Source organism: Hakea prostrata, chromosome 11 (genome assembly GCF_041222555.1).
Source record: "Hakea prostrata isolate BN-2017 chromosome 11, UWA_Hpros_2, whole genome shotgun sequence".
Taxonomy (NCBI): domain Eukaryota; kingdom Viridiplantae; phylum Streptophyta; class Magnoliopsida; order Proteales; family Proteaceae; genus Hakea; species Hakea prostrata.
In genome coordinates this window covers 3,605,165-3,624,309 of record NC_142610.1, presented here as the reverse complement: position 1 = coordinate 3,624,309, position 19,145 = coordinate 3,605,165, and the positions used below count along the sequence as shown (strand labels likewise).

Genomic DNA, 19,145 nt, shown 5'->3' with positions numbered 1-19,145 from the left:
TCAGGTTCCTCCATATGTGACTGGATCAATAAGCTAGTCTTTTGTGCCATTGCCCATCACCTATGGTGGGAGCACAATCTGAGGAGATGAACTTCCAAATTTCGCTCTTTAGAGATGATTTGGAGTGCCATCTATTTTGATGTTTCTACTAGGCTTCTTTCTATCCCCCTCCCCCCAGTTGTTGATACCCCAAGTAAAAGGCTCATTTTTGTCTCCTGGGGTCTTAGCTCCTCTTTCCAGTCTCCCTCTTGAAGGTTGGTTCTTCCTCCCCCCTTTCGCTTCATCCTTTGTTTTTCCTTGGCTTCTTCTAATTTAATTATTTTAATCATCAAAAAAAAAAAAAAAAACACTTGTTCAGTATATTTGAAATTGAAAACCAGAAAGCCCTCCACTTTTTCAATGAATGCAAATTCTCGAGTGCTCGTTCATTGGTTATTTGTGACAAAAACAAACGGAGATTTAATCCCAGAGAAGCTAAAAGAGACAATTAAAAGCAGCTAACATAAATTTTTCCATCTTATTTCACTTTAAATTTTGCAAAGATAATCCTTAACTAACTTCCTTGCAACAGTTATGAAATGAAGAAAACGATGCTGTACTTGAGAGAGGGTGGGTGGGTTTCATAGCTTCAGAGTATTATGATTTGATGTTTATTAATGTAGAAGGTCAGCAGACAGAAACTGAAATGGAGTCTCTGACCCAATGGTCTCACTCATTGTACACAGAGAAATGCTAATGTGACAACTTCACTGCCCTTTTCTGCCTTTGTATGGCACAAGGTCAGTTCTAGGTATCTCTAAGGAATTTGCAATTGTTACACTAACATTAGTTGCCATGTGGCCCAAAAGTGGCCTAAGAATGAAGGGCAATATTGGTTTAAAAAATAGGTGGAAATTGATGAACCCCAAAATGGAGGCCAAAACACGACACCCCATTAGTTTAAAAACACATAGTCCTAAGTTAGAGGTTATATGGTTAGCATTTTGCAAGACTATATCCCTGACTTATTCTCCAGAATCTTTTTGTAGAGCGGAGAGGAGGAAGAGGAGGAAACCCTCGGTCCGTGGTATCCTGCCGTGGGGGGTCCGATTGCTGGTGGGGGGTTCTCTCCTGCTGTCGTCCGGCGGCCCCTTAGGGGGCTTCTCCTCGGTCGCCGTGGGGCGTCTCGGAGCTTTTTTGTCGTTGGGTTGTTCTGTTCCCTCTGGGTTGTTGCTCGTCTGCTTTTTACCCGGGGGGTTTTGTTTTCTTTGGGGTTGGGATGTGGATAAACAGGTGCTTCCTTCCTCGTTGGGGCGTGCCTGGAGTGTGAGAGAGATGGGAGCTCGGTGGTGTGCTGTTTGTTATCATCTTACTTGGTGGGTGGGTGCCTTGGAGGGGTAGAGGTCGCGCTTTGGTTTTGCTTCTAGGGGGGGGGGGGGGTTGGTGGGGGTTTTGCGGCCGGTTGTGGGGAGTGTCGAGGGGGTTCTGATCCAACCTCTTTCTCCGTGCCTGGTGTGGGGTGTGGTGGTATATGCGCGGTGGGTTGGTGGTGCTCTTGTTTTTTTTCTGGTTCACTACATTGGACACTCGGATTTGAAGGAGGCGGTCCAGGTTTCAATTTTTCTTTGTTCCGGATTGCTGTTTTCCGGCAACATCTGGTTTCGCCCGGGTTTGCGTTTTTTTCTCTCTCTGGGGTTTTTGGTTTTCGGGGGCTGTATGTTTGTGGGGGGGTTGGGGTTTTTAGGGGTGGGTGCTTTGGGCCTCCTTTTGGGGTGCCGGTGTTGCTCATATATTATAATAAAAGAAGTTTGTCCTCCTCAGAACTCTAGTAAATTTTAGTAGATACTGGAAATTTCTTTCTTTTCAGGTTTCCTTTAATTTGAGAAATTGAGAGGCTGCTTTCAAGGTTAGGTTGTAGCCAATATCCCTACACCGCCATAAACATCAGTACCTTCAAAACTAATCAGAATTTCCACTACAAATAATTAGTGTTTTCCTGAGTTCACAGGTTAGAGATCTAAACTATGCAATTTATGATCTACATGGTTTAGTATCACTCTTAAGAAAAGATCACCGACTACAGTTGGGGGAATGAGAGAGAGAGAGAGAGAGAGAGGTTACAACTTGAAAACAGGCTATTGCGCACCAAAAAAATGTTATGGGGACCTCAACACATGGTTTCTTCCTTACTCTTTCTTCTTTTTTTTTTCTTCTTTTTTTTTTTTTGGGGGGGGGGGGGGGGGGAACAGGTTGGTTGGAATCATACACTATGGACCGAGCTGTTTGTTCAATATATTATCATAAAAGAAAAACGGTAATGCACCTTCTTCTTTTCCCTTTTTGTTTCCCCCGTCCCAGTTTTCTGCTTGAGAAAATTCATTTATTACACAATCCAAGAAAAGACATGCATTCTCCAACGGGCATTAGATCAAATGGCTAGCATAGATAATAGTGATGAAGTACACAAACCTCTATTCAGTAACAAGCTTCAGATGTAACTATTTTTACATATAGAGAAAGAACAAAAACTCAGACTTTTACATGGAAGACCTCTACTTCCAACACAGAAGATGGAAAAGAAAAATCATGCACAATACCATTGACGAAATCAGAGGAAGAATGTCTCAAATATTACCTCCAGGGTAGTCGAAACTGACCAAACAACTCAGAGATCGAAGTATCTTGATCAGGTTGCAGCATCGGTGCCATGGATGAGATTCAAAGGTCTCTCAGGGGATTTGGAGATGAGATTGGTTTTCAGGCAAAACAAAATGATCACGACAGGAAGAGGTTGAGTTCTGATGGGACTTGCCCATTAAGCTTCTTGCAGTGAGGTTTATAATTGCAGAGCAGAGCAGAGCAACTTCTTCAGTCCATTCTTCAAGTTAAGGGTGTTCTCTTGCTTTGTAGGTCAACCTTATTACAACTGTTACGTTTAAATGGAAGATTCCAGTTATACCCCTGCATAAGTGTGCTTCACTTCACATTTGTGCCAGCTTGGCTTTTCTTTTGAATAACAGAAAAGTAAGTCGGATTTATTTGTCAAACACTGTACTCACCCAAGCAGAGGCAACTTGTTGCTGATGAATCGATTCAACAAGCAGATCGACCAATTCATTCTGTGCCGCCGCTGGCCTCAGATCAAATCGAGTTGATCTATTAGTTTGAGGCTGTATTCAATTATTATACTTGACACGTGGGAAGGACTTACCCTCTGCCTGGCCTGGCTAGCCTCACCTGCTTCAACTTACCCTCTGCCTGGCCTGGCTAGACCTCACCTGCTTCGAGCTCGAAGTTTTGCATAAGCGGATGAAGAAAGTGTGAGGAAGAGACTTTTTCCAATTTTTGAAGAATTAGAAAATGTTATGTTCAGATTTTGCAACTGACAATCTGTAAGTCAAATCAATTTTAGAAACATATTTTCAATGGAAACAATGGGACAGATATACTTAGCATACCCTCTCTCCATTTTAAGTATTGGAACAGATGGCAAGCCATAGTGCAAATCGAGACAGATGAAACAGAGAACCCATTTTTACATGGCTGTCAACTCCATGCCTTGATTCATTCTTCATATTCACTTCTAAGAGAGGGACTATAACCAGCCAACTTTATCTCCATAGCCAATTCATCCAATTTTGCATAAACAGCATCAGATTGAGGATGCTTTTGATCCCTAGATGTAAAGCAATTCACAACACCATTAATCTCAATCCAACTACGACCCACCTCCTTCCTCAAACCCTTCTCTCTCATTACTTTCCTCACCCTTTCAACATTATCCCACTTTCTCTCTTCAGCGTAAAGATTTGATAGCAAAACATGGTAGCCAGCCATGCTATTTCCTTTCTCCATTTCAAGCAACCTGTCAGAAACCACTTTGCCCAATTCAAACTTTTTGTGTATCCTACAAGCACCAAGAAGTGAACCCCAAAGTCCCACTACATTAGCCTCATCACCCAGTTCATTAATTAGTTCATAGGCTTCCGTGATCCTCCCAGCCCTTCCTAACATGTCCACAACACAGCAATAGTGCTCAGGTTTACGTGCAATCATATATTTATCTTCCATTGTTTCAAATATCTGGAGGCCTTCGTCAACCAATCCAGAATAACTGCAAGCTGACAAGACAGCAACCAAAGTGACGACATCAGGTTTCATGCCAGACAGTGGCATCGACTGAAACAAAGACAGAGCTTTCTCACCCAGTCCATGCATGCCATAGCCTGAGATCATAGTGGTGTATGTAACAGAGTTCGTCTCAGGTAATCTAGTGAAAACTCTTTCAGCATAACTGATTGCACCACACTTTGAGTACACGTCCATCAACGCTGTACCAACAAAGACATTTTGATCAAGGGCGTGACGGACTGCAAACCCATGGACCTGCTTCCCAATACCAAGTCCTCCAACTGGACTGCAGGCTGGAAGTATAGATGCAAGTGTAACAGCATTAGGTAACTGATGTTGTTGGAGCATCTGCCGGAACACAATTAAAGCCTGTTCAATCTGCCCATTCTGACTGTACCCAGAGATCATGGCATTCCAAGTGACTTGATCTCTATCATGAACACAGTTCTTCTCAAAAAGCTTTTCTGCGGCATCAATCAAACCAGTCTTCATATACATATCTATAAGGTAACTATCCATTCCCTCAAACTGAATCCAATGCCTGTAGAGATAAGCATGGGTTTGTTTTCCAATTTCCAGGTTTCTCAGATTTGATGCTGCTGAAAGTAAAGCTGTGGCTGTTATGGAATCAATCGTAAATCCTTGCTTTTGCATCTCATACACAAGCATCAATCCTTCATCATCCAATCCATTCTGCACAAAAGCAGAAACTATGGTATTCCAGGAGACAAGATCCCTTCCTAACATTTTATCAAAAACTGTGAATGCAGCCTCAACAAAATCACACCTAGAATACAAAGCCATTAGGGCATTTGAAAGAACAATATTTGATGACATTAAATTCTTAATCACATAAGCATGAAGCTGTAGCCCAAAGTCCAGTTGCTGCAGCTGTGATGCTGCTGTCAAAGCAGAGAGGAAAGTTACACTATCAGGAATAATCTGATCCAAGTCTAAGACTTCAAGGAAAAGATTGAGACCTTCAGCGGGCTGATCATTTTGCACGTACCCACTAATCATGGTGTTCCAAACTTCTATATTTCTCTCTTTTGACAAGTCAAAAATCTGCCTTGCAGAAACCATGTCTCCAAGTTCTGAGTACATGAAAATTGCTGAACTTGCAGCAAAAAGATCACTGACATACTCACTACCCATTTTGAGAAGCAAACCATACAGAACATCACAGTTCTTCTGATCTCCTATACTTGCAGCTGCTGGAAAGACATTGATGAAACTAACAACTGTTGGTTTTATTCCCATAAATATCATCCTCTTAAACTGCTTCAAAGCATCAACAAATCTTCCTGTTTTGACATACCATGCAATTATAGTATTCCATGATACAGCGTTTCTCTTACGCAAACCATCAAACAATGTCTGTACAACATCAGATTGAGGAAATTTGAGAGGTCCACTTTCATTTTTGTCTTCTTGGATTTCAAAGTATGGACTCAAACAATTAGAGTACATATTCAGAAGAGAATTACTAACAATTCTACTCGGATTTGCATGAGAACGAAGAATCTGACAATGTACAGATTTTCCAATTTTCAATTGTTGAGTTTCAGCACACGCTTTAAGAACTGAAGAATAAGTATAGGAATCAGATCGTGTGTTGGGACACTTCTTCATTCGGACATAGAATCGAAGGGCTTCACTGGGCATTCCATTGCAGATGAACCCAATGATGATTGTGTTCCAAAGCACGGTATTTGGTTGAGAAATGGTGTCAAAGAGGCGGCGAGCAACCTCTGGTTGTCCTTCTTGGCATAATTGGCAGAGACGGGATCTAATTGTTGGGCTTCTAGGTTTAGACTCTGAGGATATCTCTGACTGTTGAATACATTGAGAGCTTTCACTGATAGTAGGTTGTTGTTTATCTTGTACTTTAGTAGGAAGATTTGCTCTTGGAGAGTTTGAATATGAATAGTTAGGAAAGCGGTAAGGTTTACAACGGTTGTGATGTGAGTTAGGGACTGGGAGAGGAGGCATTGTGAAGGATCTAGAGGCCATGATTGTTGGCTGATACAGAGTCTTAACTTATCCCAAGAAATTTGTTTCAGTCGAATAAGCTGTGAGAACAGAGCAGATGTTGTTCTGCTGCAATAATTTAAGAAATCCCACATATCAAACAGGGAATTTGCTGGAGAAAAAGCTGAACATAATGAATGAAAATCAATTCACAGGATCTTCGACTTGCAAGAGTAAACAAGCGTAACAAAACATGCCTCTCATTGTGAAGAATTCAGATGGGAATTACCGACAGCATATGATTTAAAGCAGAAAACAAAAGAGAAGCAAAAGTGGCGCGAACGTAACAGGAAACTCCTAGTTTTGGCTTGCTGCTCGACCCGAGAATCAATTCAATCGTCGTTTCAGTCTTATCTGTCAACGATAAACCGAGAAGTGGTGAATCCATCACGGCCACAAATTTTAGATTTGTAGATTTTTTTTTGGTAAACAGATTTGCAGATCCAAGGGTTTTTTTCTTCCCCTAAGCTAAGAGTAAATTGCACTAGCTTCCAAAATGGAGGTTTAAAGCACTTACACCTACTTTCATGTTTAGAAAGCATAGCGACTCCAAAATTAGATTTTCATTGAATATATTTGTCCAATTTAACACTAAAAGCCTTTCAAACAATGTTTATTATAGAAATATTTTTAAAAATAATCAATAATTTAACTATTTTTAGTGATAAATTTGACAAATATATTCAATAAAAATATATTTTTGAAGTTTTTGTGATTTTTAAACATAAAGTGGGTGTCAATGCTTGAAGGACTCTATTTTGGGGTGCCAGCGCAATTTGCTCTAAAACAAAAGTTTATAACAAAGTCAAACATTAATAATACATAGAGCAACGCTCTAAAACGAAAGTTTAAAACAAAGTCAAACATTAATAATACATAGAACAACTCCGTTGGTAGTTGGTGGTGCTAATAACTGTCAAGCTTTCAAAGCTATATTGTAGGCTATGTAATATCTCCCTTCCCAATTTATTTATATATATAAAAAGACACTCTTGTACAAGAAAAATATTGTAGGCTATATTATTAAAGTTTTTGGAGGTTCGAGGATTTAAAATTACAAAAGATGACTGTAGGTATTTTGTAAGGATGTCTACCAAAGATGAAGTTAGGTGAAGTGGCCATACTTCAATTTGAGGTGTGGGTAGAAAATGGAGAATTTCAAAATGTTACACCAAATCTCTTTGGAGTTCTCAATTGTTGGAACTTCTAGTTATCTTAGTAGAAATCTGATATCCTTATTTTCGTCTCAGCAAAATAATTTTTTACTTAGTAGATGCGATTAGTTAGAGGCAGTGAGTCTGAGGAGATCTTAAGGCCGAAACCTCTGTCCCTCCACTCCTTCCCCCCTCAAAATCCCCTATGCATGTGGGTTCCGATCCTTGTGACAGGTATACAAAAGACCCAAAAAAAAAGAGAGTATTTCATTGGGAAAAGCAAAAAAGAGCAAATTGTTCCAACATTCAAAACAATGACTTTAAAACACTTTTTTTTTTTCATGAGAAGAAAAGAACAAACGGTTACAAAACAGTCACTACTTAAGAAGGCTTGAAGTGAAAGAGATGCATAAGCATGCTATACACTGTCAGTCAGACATGAAATCCAAAGACATTTACAAAACAGTCATTAGTTAAAGGGTTGGGAGTGAAAGAGATGCCTAAACATGCTACAAACTTGCCAGTCAGACTTGAAATCCGAAGACAGCTACTCTCTATCTATATTGTTTACAAACTACAATATAAAGTAGAGAAGGGGATAGATACAAAGGCCAACAACCTCTCCTTCTAAGTAGCAAGTCATCCCAAAACTCAAAAGAGGAGATCACACAGTGGATCTTCAAGTTCATAGAAACAACTATTTGTAACCCAAAACTAAACACCATAATAAGGACTTCATCGAGCTTTTTGAAGGGGGGTTTTGCCAAAATTATCGTGTAGAAATTGTCCCCGATGCACAATTCCAAAAAAATACTCCCCAGACTCCTCGCACACGGCTGTAGATCCCACAATAACAAGGGTGGGATTAGGGAAGTGACTAAAGACAATCCAAAGTCACATTTTTTTTATGAGACAAAAAAAGAACAAAGGAAAATAGCAACTTACCAAACTTAGGAGTGGAAAAGCTGCACCAACAACCTATTGGCTCACCTGTCCACTCCTAACTCTAACTCTAGATGATTTCTATCTGTGGCGCTTACAATGACTATACTCCTGTAACAATCTTTAGCCGTCTATATTCTTGTAATAATCTTGAAAGAATTTCCATAATAATAAGGAAAAGGTAGGGGCTCAGAGGATAGCTCTGACGCAACCCCCAGGATCATGAGAACAATTCAAACGGGCATCCATTTAATTTGACCGAAAAGGTAGCAGAGTTAATAAGCTTGAAAATAATATTACATGAGTGTTGATTAAAACCGATAAAAGAAAAAATGTTTGAGATTACCTTTCACTCTGCTCTGTCATAGAACTTAGATATATCCAACTTGAGGGCCACAAAACCTTGTTTTCTTCATATAGAAGAAGATTTCATGTGCAAAACATTATCAATTATTTGTCTTTTTGGGATAAAAGCTCCATGAAGTGAGGAAATAAACTCTGCCAAGAGAGGTTTGAGTCTAAGCGCAAGGATCTTGCCTATAATTTTGTAAGACGCACTGCATAGGCTAATAGGACAAAAATCAACTATAGCACAGGCATGGTCCTTTTTAGGGATAAAACAGAACAGAGTATGGTTAATCCCAGAGGGAAGGCACAAATCTCTAGAAAAGGAAGTCACAAACTTGGAAAGGTCCTCAGAAATCATCTGCCAATGGTTTTGGTAGAAAATGCATGAAATCTGTCACAGCCCGGGGCCTTATAGGGATCAAAGGAGAATAATACCCTTTTAATCTCCTCAAGGGAAGGAGTTAAGGAAATTCCCTCCAGCAGAGAGACACTTTCTAAGGTTGGGAAAACGGTTGAATGAAAGAAGGGTCAGCGGATTGGAAGATGTGAAAAGCTTCTGCATATGGCAAGCAAAGGCCTTCACAATATCATGAGGTTCTGATAGAGTCAGCCCCTCCACAACCACAGAGTTGATTCTTTGAACATGATGATGGATCTTGGTGGCAACTGGCAAGGTGAAAATATCGAGTGTTACGATCCCCTTCAAAAATGTACCTGGCACAGGACTTCTGGAACCAGAACCATTCCTCAGCATCAAGGGAAGGAAGGATGTAGTTGCCAAGCAATTTGAAAATGAAATAATTTTCTTCCCAAGCAGGGTTGGAAGAGGTATTCAGTAACAAGGGATTGTGATGAGAGCACACACTAGGGAGTTTTGACACTCAAAAGAAGGTTGAGTTGCCAACCAACTGGGTGAGGCAAATATGTGATCCAATTTTTCCTGAAGGTTGTGAATTACATTCATAGGAGATCTATTAAATGAAAATTATCACTAACAGCCACGACCAACTTCAGCTTTACCTCATTCTCTTGTCGCAATGCTGCTGAGCCAAGCATATCTTTTTAGAAGCTACAGGGTAATCAGACCTGAAAATAATTGGATGCAAAGCCTACCCTATATGTTATGTTGGCGCAGTCAAAGCCCAAGATCCAAAATTTACACATCGACATTCTGAGCTGGTCCCTGAGCTCAAAAATTGAAGTAAAGGAGCATTTACAAAACCACTCTGGCGATGGAAACAACAATACTACAGGTTATATTAACAAAACCCAAAAAGTTAAATAGAATTTGAAACGGTTGTAGTTCTTACCGATCAAGTAAGCTCAATGCAAATCAAGTAAGATGGCCATCCATTTAGCTCATCATATGTAAAACATCATATACAAATCTACTCCGACGACAAAACTTGAAACAAGAAGTGAGAAGCTGTTCTATTAAACACCACTTGAGAACAGCTCCTTCACTTCAATATCCTGGCTAGATTTGATGGATACGTGTGGTTAATAAAAACTATTTTGTGAAGTATCTGCATTTATTTTGGAACTACCTACCATATAAATCTCTGGATCCCAGGTTCATGATCCCATTGGAAAGGCCGAAACAAAAACATCAGCATCGTGAACGTATTGACACCTATGTAAAGGATCCCCATAATATACCAGCTTTTGTTATCGATGATCTGAGAATGAAGAATCAGAAAAAAGAATGGTATGGTGTAATATCTGAACTCGATTAATGGAGTTGGGATTAGAACTGCTGCAGTTGCACAGAAATATACCAATATCCAGATACTCTTTTGAACCTTGCCTGCCAAGAATAAACAGAAACAATTTCCTTAAGTGTGACTAGAAACTAAGGCAAACTAAATGCCAAGTGATTAGTTACTGACCCAAGTTACTGCAGATGGAAAGCCATGAATAAGCATAAAAAGGGACCAGAATGTACTTCATTGACCAATGAGCTTTGATAACTTTCCGCCAGAGATAAAAGGTGTAATGCCGATTGTCAGCAAGGAGATACGGGTGTGCTATGCTGCAAAAGAATCAATGAGTATAAGTTTGAATCTCCAACTCACAACCCCACAAAAGGCAATAAGAGACAACTTTGTAAGGGTTTATCAGACCACATGCATAGTGTCCGTAGCCATTCAGCCAGTCACCCGAAAAAGAAAAAAAAAATGGCATAAACAATAGAAAAGAACATGTATTAACTAACAGCCATAATAATTTACAACTAGATTATAAGATTATGAGAAACTTCATCACAGGACTAAAGGACATGCAAACCCACTTATGTTTGTTTTCGTTGTAGCTCAGAAACTTTCTTTCTTTGGATGTAAATGGCTGGTAAAGATAACAAAATCATACATTACAGAAATAACCTAATTCACTTTTGAAGAGTGAAATAGTGGGCCCTGCAAGAGAAATGTACAAACCCTATATGTTTATTTGTGATGAGATAACTTCTGCAGTGAAAAATGTTTTATGTTCTTTACTTCCAGCCATTTACATCCTACAAAACTGGAACTTGGGGGAAAATCATATTTGCATTTACAGACCATGCAAAAGTTAACTCTTAAGTACCTGAAAAAATGTACAGAAAGAAACCCAGCCAAAAGAACCACAAGCCCATTAATGAAACTCAAGGGCCTCATTTTCCAGGATGTCTTGCATAAGGCTGTAATATGGCCTAGAGTGAAATGCACTGGGGCCATGGCAAGAGCGGTAACCAGACTAAAATACATTATCTGTGCAAAATGGGGGGAGACAGAGTGAGCTTCTTTTGCACCTGCAATATCATGGATTACGCAATGTGAGAAAAATTCTTTGGAGTCAATGAATAGAGAAGAAATGGGAGAATTAAGTTGACAGTACCTAGAACTATACTCCCATTCCAAAGGACAAAAGTGACAAAGGCCAGGAAAACCATCAAGAATGGACCAAACTGTAGTAAAACCTCCCACTTCAAGTGCCACAACCTTAAAAAGAGGGTACTGAACTCACCAACCAGACCTGCATTATAAAAAGGCAAGCATGCTATTTCAAATTAAAGCATGACATATCACTGTTACTAATATAGCACTAAACAGTTCAAGCATCCATGGAAACATTTTAAATAAGCAATAGAACATTCATTGTGCCAAAGATTACTCACTCCATTTTGGGAGGTAATGGGGTATGGGATATCCCAGTGAACCACTAAAGGAATCCAGTGTACCACAAAACTGGAATACTTTCACTATCCAGACCATAACTCCACCAAAACTTGGACCAACAAGATTCTTGAGACATTGGGACACCAACTTTTAGATAGAAAATTTTCGGCCATTTGATTTCTACAGTATCTGCCTCAGAAACAACTCAAAACTCTACTGAAGATTTGAAGATACTGCACATGCAAAATGCCATTGCAAACCATTTGACATTAACTTGTAGCTTTGCTACCTGCCACTCTACTACTGCACTCTAGGCTCTTCCAACAAATCCCCAACATAGTAGCATATGACCTGCTGCCCCAAAATACCAGACTCACATTTATGTGTTAGTTGTATGCCTGGATAGCTGCACCTCTCAGATAAGAGACGGTGTTGTCAACAATGAAAACACAATTCATGCATGTCTGCCCATGATTGACTGACACACTCACAGCTGCCGAACAGCTCAAGTGACCACCTAGACTGCCACAAACTCAACATATAAAGCAGTTATGAATCCCACAAATCCATGCTGTCCCTTGCAGAACTCACATGCTCAAGGATGGATTATTTCTCAAATAGATGGCAGTGGATCCCCTCTAGCCCTACTCTTCATTTATAACTTCATGGAGACAAGCAACATAGGAAACCGATACATGTGGTAGAAAGAATCCCCTACAGCTTAAGTTTGTCAACAAAGCAGAAGCTATTCTAGAACACTACAATATAGATGCTAACTACTAAATCCCTACAGTAACATCATATATTAGCTGTGCCTAGATGCACCAAAGAGAGATTCTACCTTGCAGCTTGTCTCATAAAATTGAATAATGGGTCACTAGGATGGGCATTGTCTTTGAGACAACATGCACTGTTTAGGAAGAAAAAAAAAAGGAGCAACTATTGCAATGTTTTGGAAAAATTGTTGAAGTCCACATAGAATTTCTTTTCCAATTAAAAAGATTCCATTACCATGTCATAAACTTGAAATTGCACTACTTAGTGAATATAATATAAAAAGAAAATATTATTCACAAAAAGTCATGACATTCAAACCTGACTAAGCAACAACCTGAAGAACGAGTCAGTGAAGAGGTATTCATCATGGAGGCAGAATGGCTGGCAACAAGCGTAGTACCACTACTCTTTCGCTTTCTCAAGTTTTTGCCACCTGGACCACTTTCATTGTTATCTAACTGAATACTTCTCCTCATTGATAGACCAGCACCATTCGATTGTATATCTTTTTTATCAGGAGCTAGCAAAAAATTAATAGCCCCAATGCATGCAACAAAAAGCATCCATATAATGTTTGTTTGCCGAATGAATATTGCCAAGGCTCCAAACTGTCAGAATAAAGGTGATGTAAGAGGAAACTAACACTGTTCAAAATCTATTGAAAAGAAAAAGGAGTATGACTGAATAAAATTGTACAACAATTCTTCTCTTCAGCAATTCCTTTACCCAGTAGCATGGTTCAACAAGTCGTGAGTTTCAGTTTCAATATGAAACAGCATGCAAAAACAAGTCAAATCACACTAGGCATTCCAGGTTTTGACTGAAACTTCCAAGTTCCAGTTGAAATCTTGGGAGTATAGTTGGTTGGGCAATTTTTTGATGACACCCTACGATGACATGACAAATAAAGAAACTTGATTTTGACACATTTACTCTTTTGATCAAACCATACTTCAGTTTCGACAGGTTTTGCGTGAAACCCGCTGTCAAGGCTAAAACCTCAAGTTTAAGCGCATTGTAGTCATTCCACTTTCAATTCTTGGTGAAGTCACTAGAGCATGTATAAGCCATTTACAACTAAGATTGGAGGATGGCAAAGGCAACATAGAGGCCACCTGTCACTAGACCTCGGGCACCTAATATATATAGATGGAACTCAGAAAGGACCAAGGCTTTCAATACCTCTGCTTGCCAACTCATGCGCTAAGGGTTTTAAATTTCTCTTTTCTAATTGAATAATTACAACACCTTTAATAAATTGTTTTGGTTCTTATCGTCTGATATATGTTTAAAGTCAATCAAGAAAATCAATAAAAGAGTTATCTACGAAATATGAAACTAACCTAGGGAAAAGCATGGGCGATGGATGAGCGAATGGAGTCAAACGTGTTTCCTTACCATTGAACTGGTTAGATAACACTTCTTTAGACAAGCCAGGTACATAGCAAGTACTGCTGCTACAGAAGCTACATCTGTATAATACAGAAACGTGAAGAACCAGTGGACAGGATACAATGATATGACAACTGTATATAAAGTTGCCTTTCTTTTATCAAGGCCTGGTCTTAAGTGTGTTAGAATCTCATAGACAAGGATGCTGCAAATGACCGCCAGGATACCATTCGTGGAACGAAGCACAGCAGTTGAACACACATCAGAAACTGATGAAGCTGCTCGCACACACCACATACCTGGAAACAGAGAAGCAACATGGGCGAGTGAAAGATAGTACCTGCAGTAGGATTAGAATGCATAAATCAATTTCTTACATTAACTTTTTCAGTGAAAATTCTAATATATAAGAGAAGATACTAGGTAAAACATTCGGTTCTGGTTTTTTTTTCTTCTTTGGGGTCATCTTTGGATTGTAAAAAAAATAAAATAAGACCAGAAAAAAAATACTGTGGTTGAAGTCATAGAGACCTTAATTATGAAGTAACTTATAATTAGTCTTTGATTAAAACCAGAGTGATGCAGGAGTATAGAGAATGATTCTCTTTCCTCTAATTATCACATAAGCAGAATTACTATGCTAGTTATTAGAAATTATGGTTAAGAGGCCAGTGGTACTTAATTGGCAAACAATTATTTGAGAATTGTTGATCTTTCATTATTTTGTTATTTATAATTTTATTGATCATTTAGATCTGACCTACACAAAATGCCATGTAGGTGATACGTGCATAGGAGAGGGAACAGACAAGATAGGGAAAAGGATAAAGGTTGGCTTTACAGACAAAGCAATTATGTATTGGCCTTATTAAGGAAGCCTGCCTTCTTCATGTCAGAAAATGGAAGGAATTAAAATTTTGCCTATTCTATAAAGATAGTGATCTTTAGAAGAGTTTTACAAAGTTAGATAACTAATATGCAACACCCACAATTTTCATGTACTACAACCCTTCCCAAACTTCCAGGAACTACTGCCCACCTACATGCAACAACGAATCAGCTTATGTAGACTCCTACCTTCATACAAGTATATAACTACATAGCCTCTTGATATTACATAACTACTTTACATGCACACACATGCAGCATGACTACACCTCTTGCATCCATGGACCTGTATGTACATTTACTAACAGACCTAGAGTCACATATCAACTCCTTCTGTCTTACGTTTTGGGTTTTGTCTTCAAGATTTAGCTTTGGAAATTGGTGGTACATTGCTTCAATATCTTTCCCCATGGCCTTAGAGCATGATAGGCCCTTCTGGACAAGGATTTGATTCCGATGCCTAAGTTTCCACCGACATATGCTTGCTTGGGGGAATTGGTGAAGTACTCCATTTGGTTCTTGAACTCCTGGAGTCCTGGTAAATCTCCCTTTGTATTTGGATGCTATTTCCTATCTTTGGTTTGTATAGTTACACATAGAATATAGGATTGATGCAACATTTTCCCATCTCTCCTCCTCCCTTTGGTTGATCGATTGATTCTGCTCTGCTGACGCTCAAAATCTGGGTGAACTTGGTCCAGGTCCCTCTATCCATTTGGCCAGTCTCTTTCTTAAAGAAATTCACTGCATGGAAAAATAGATCTTTTGAAAAGCTTAGACAGCTAAAACAATACAAGGTGGATACAAAACTTAGCATGTCACCAGTCCATCCAACAGTTGGAATGGCCAAGTGCACCATGTGGATAGACCATGCAGACAAGCTTGGGCACAGCATCTTTTGTATAATATTTTGCTCTTTGTTGTTCAAACTGAATAGTTTCCTTTTTGTAATTTTCTAATAGTTCCAAATTTTTGTAAGTCAACCGCATTCCAGTTGACCGAGCCTAATTCTAATTGTTTTGTTCCGAAGCAAAGATATCCACAAGGGACGGTTCATCCTATTAGATATTCACAACCAACTGGTACTCGATTCTTTTTCGGATAGGCCTTAAAAGGAAAAGGAAGGCTGGAATGCCAACAGATGTGTCTATTATTGTATTGAATTGACCCAAACCGTCACTTTGGGAACAGACCAATATCTTGTTAAATTACCACATTTTATATAATTAAGTTTGCCATATCATCGATGATAATTTTTAACTGATAGTTATTTGGCTGGCAATCATTCATGCCAATAAGGAAACTACGCACCTTAACATCTTCATAGAAGCATCAGAAGAGGTATATAATGGCCATAATAAGAACCATAGTTAAGGAAATCATGGTCAGTGATGCAACAAATATAACCTTAACTATTACTAACGTAGAAAATAATTTATGGTTTGCCCAACATTGCATCAAAAACATCCAAGGTTATTAAGCTCCCACGCCAATCCCTTCCACCTTCACTCCCCACCCCCCCCCCCCCCCCCCCCCCCCCCCCCAAAAGAAAAAAAAAAAGATAAAAAAGAAAAGAAAAGAAAGAAAAGAGATAACAAGGAATGGAGAACTCACAGGCCAGGGGGAGTAGTAATCATGGGATCCCAGCTTTTGAAATTGCCTTTACAATATTGTTGAGCCTGTGGTATATGGAAGATTTCATCCTGTTCAATAGAGTTGTCCCTGTTAATATTATGGAGCAGAAGAAAATTAAGAGTACTGAGATAAACTAAGAGAAAATAAAAAAGCAAAGGGATCACCATATATGGCTCCGGAACAAGGCGATTGACAATTATCATTGTGGGAATAGCCCAAAAGCTCACTATTGCTGCGACAGCCAACCTACTCATCTCTTTAAAACTACCACTCCCTGCAATAATTGTCCAAATGTTAGCAGAATGAGCTCATAGTCTAACTTTTAATCTTTTTTCCCTTTGTTTTTGGTGTATGCATTTTTGGGAGGGGCAAAAATTTACAAAAAGATGTTTCCCTTTCACATCTGTCACAACAATTTGGGAAGACTAGGAAGTTCCCATTTCAAATCATGGACTTAGGTCTGAAATGAAAAATCAATAAACCAATAAATCTATCATGTTAGATTGCAAACAAGCGACTAATTAAGCTGAAAATTTTGGTTAAAAAACAGGGTAACAACTATGCAGAAGAAGAAGAAGATATCATGCAGAACAGAGAAGTTGGGAAGAACAAACCACAGAAGACAATCGGATTCGATTTGACAGAGAGCAGTCAATACAACAGCAGCTTCTAACCATGTTTTACTCAACTCAATACGAATAAATGCATAAAGGGTTTTTGGTAGTAGTCTGTATTTCTTTTTTAAATTGGGATGCAATGAAAGTCACGGTGACTTCCTATCTAATTGCTTAAGGAAAAGGTGGAATCTTTCTCCACAATTTGATTTGTTTCTCTCAAAAACCAACACAGCTCAAGGCAAGAAGTAACCCAATCCAGATTCAGGCATCAATGGTAATAAAATCAGCTCATACCTCCACCAATTGTAGAACTTTTTGGTGTTGAAGAAAGTAGTGAGCACACTTGAAATCGAAGATACAAATCCGAGAGGAGGGATTGGAATTGAAACGATCAACGAGGTCTGGTGCACTGAAACGTCAGAGACCCAGTGAAATGATGATTTGCACTGTTCGCTTCAGTGATTAGTGCCAGAAAGGGAGAGGACTCGCTCAAGGTCGCCTTTATGGTTTTAGAACTAGGATTCCTTTGTATAACCTGATAACCTATGCTGCAATACGCGATGAAAATGGCGATTTTTCGATGCTTGTATCTGAAATTCTCAGCCGGAGAGGGACTACGCTCGACTGATTCGGGTTTTTTGTCCTCATCATCGTCGGAGGCGAAGGCAGCAAAAGGTAGAAGTTGCCGAGGGAGACGCAGGGAAGGCTAGTCGGAAAGAAGACACAGGGGAAGAGGGTCAAAAACCCGGTTCAATTCGGTTTCGAATCCCCTATCCAAAACATTTCGGTGTCAATTCGGTTTGAAAAATACATTTTATTACACTCCCGTCTGTATTTGCAAACAAATAATTTCTTGTTACATGTCACTGGTGTAGATTAAGAGAGGCTATTTACATGCATTTGTGTTGCTGCATAAAAATTTGACCCTAAAGGTGTATCTTGGTTGAATTTTTGGGATTCATCTAGAATATGTATACATAAACAAAAAATGTTAGTAAGGCGATCATAGTAGTCGGATGGCCGCCTTTGATGATCAAGTTAGACGATGAATGCAACACTATCACCAATGCATAAGGTGTTAATGGCTCACAACTAAAGAGTTGCAAAGTTGAAAGGGAAAAGAATGATCATGCACCAGTTGTCGTAAGTTGATTTTAGTTACCTTTGGCAGAAGTAAGTAGAGAGTTTTTATAGAGTAACCTAGGATTAGACGTCCGTTGAATCTTCCATGCTGGCCTGATTTCCTCTCTACTTGCCGCCACCTTGGATCCCAATTGGCATAAGCCTTAGCATAGTGTAACAACTAACAACTACCATAACTGTATAGCAAATACATCAGTTAGGGCATTATTCTTGCTGATATAATTCCGTGTGTTTTGTTTGAGTGGGATACAATACTTGATTTTCAGTCCCTTCCTATCACGGCTTTGGGTGTTCTCGAGCTACAGTCCTCCCCAAGTCTCATCCATGCCGGAATACTCCTATGGAGGGAATTTTTATTTACGACAGGGCTGCAAGCTACAGCCAGTGGTAGAGATAAAGCAACGTATATAGAATCCAATCAGACGTTGTCAATTAAATTGGCAGGGATTTAGCTCTAAATATGTTTTTCTTGTTTTACATTCAAGGGTTTTATATTTAATAAATATACAAAACAAAACCCCTTACTCTGCTGACTCTAATCCCCTATATTACGCAAGCCTTGGCTCGGGATTAACTTTTCCCGAGTTCGACTTTTCAGTAATCAACAATTCTTCCATACTCTAGTTGGAGGTTTGACCTTGATGACTAATCTTCTTCAAGAATCATTGGATTCGGCCAGTCCCAATTCTAAAACAATGATCTAGGGGACTCTTACGTTTCAATTGTTTTCCCTTTTCTCTATTCGATAAAAGAAGAACTGAAAGAAGAACTGATGGTTAGAGAGGCGTTTCAATCATCATTGTAATTTGTAACTTTTTTATGGGGTCTATTCATGAATAAAATACAGAAGATTTTTAGTCACTAAATGGTCTGATTGGTGAGTTTCTCTTCTTGAAAAATAAAATTCAACACTGAATGATCACCCTATCATCGGACTTGCTTCAGTCCTGTGC

General features: G+C 39.1%; 2 protein-coding genes across 3 annotated transcripts; both read right to left on the bottom strand.

Moving 5' to 3' along the window:
* Window positions 1–2,256: 2,256 nt before the first annotated feature.
* On the bottom strand, window positions 2,257–6,546 carry LOC148999618 (Tetratricopeptide repeat (TPR)-like superfamily protein). Its single transcript, XM_089140918.1, has one exon. It carries the CDS (start codon window positions 6,121–6,123, stop codon window positions 3,544–3,546), a length of 2,580 nt encoding a protein of 859 aa, XP_088997044.1. The 5' UTR covers window positions 6,124–6,546; the 3' UTR covers window positions 2,257–3,543.
* A 2,183-nt stretch (window positions 6,547–8,729) lies between these two features.
* ALG10 (DIE2/ALG10 family) lies at window positions 8,730–17,841 on the bottom strand. 2 transcript variants are annotated; one of them, XM_089140466.1, is made up of 9 exons: window positions 17,344–17,841; window positions 16,597–16,706; window positions 16,412–16,500; window positions 13,916–14,249; window positions 12,852–13,125; window positions 11,460–11,597; window positions 11,169–11,373; window positions 10,475–10,617; window positions 8,730–10,392 (listed from the first exon to the last, which is right to left on the bottom strand). In XM_089140466.1, exons 2-9 carry the CDS (start codon window positions 16,684–16,686, stop codon window positions 10,133–10,135), a joined length of 1,533 nt encoding a protein of 510 aa, XP_088996592.1. In that variant the 5' UTR covers window positions 16,687–16,706; window positions 17,344–17,841; the 3' UTR covers window positions 8,730–10,132. The 2 variants fall into 2 exon arrangements, with proteins under 2 accessions (XP_088996592.1, XP_088996593.1); XM_089140467.1 differs by lacking the exons at window positions 16,597–16,706; window positions 17,344–17,841 and having other exon boundaries at window positions 13,916–14,208; window positions 16,412–16,499.
* Window positions 17,842–19,145: the final 1,304 nt, after the last annotated feature.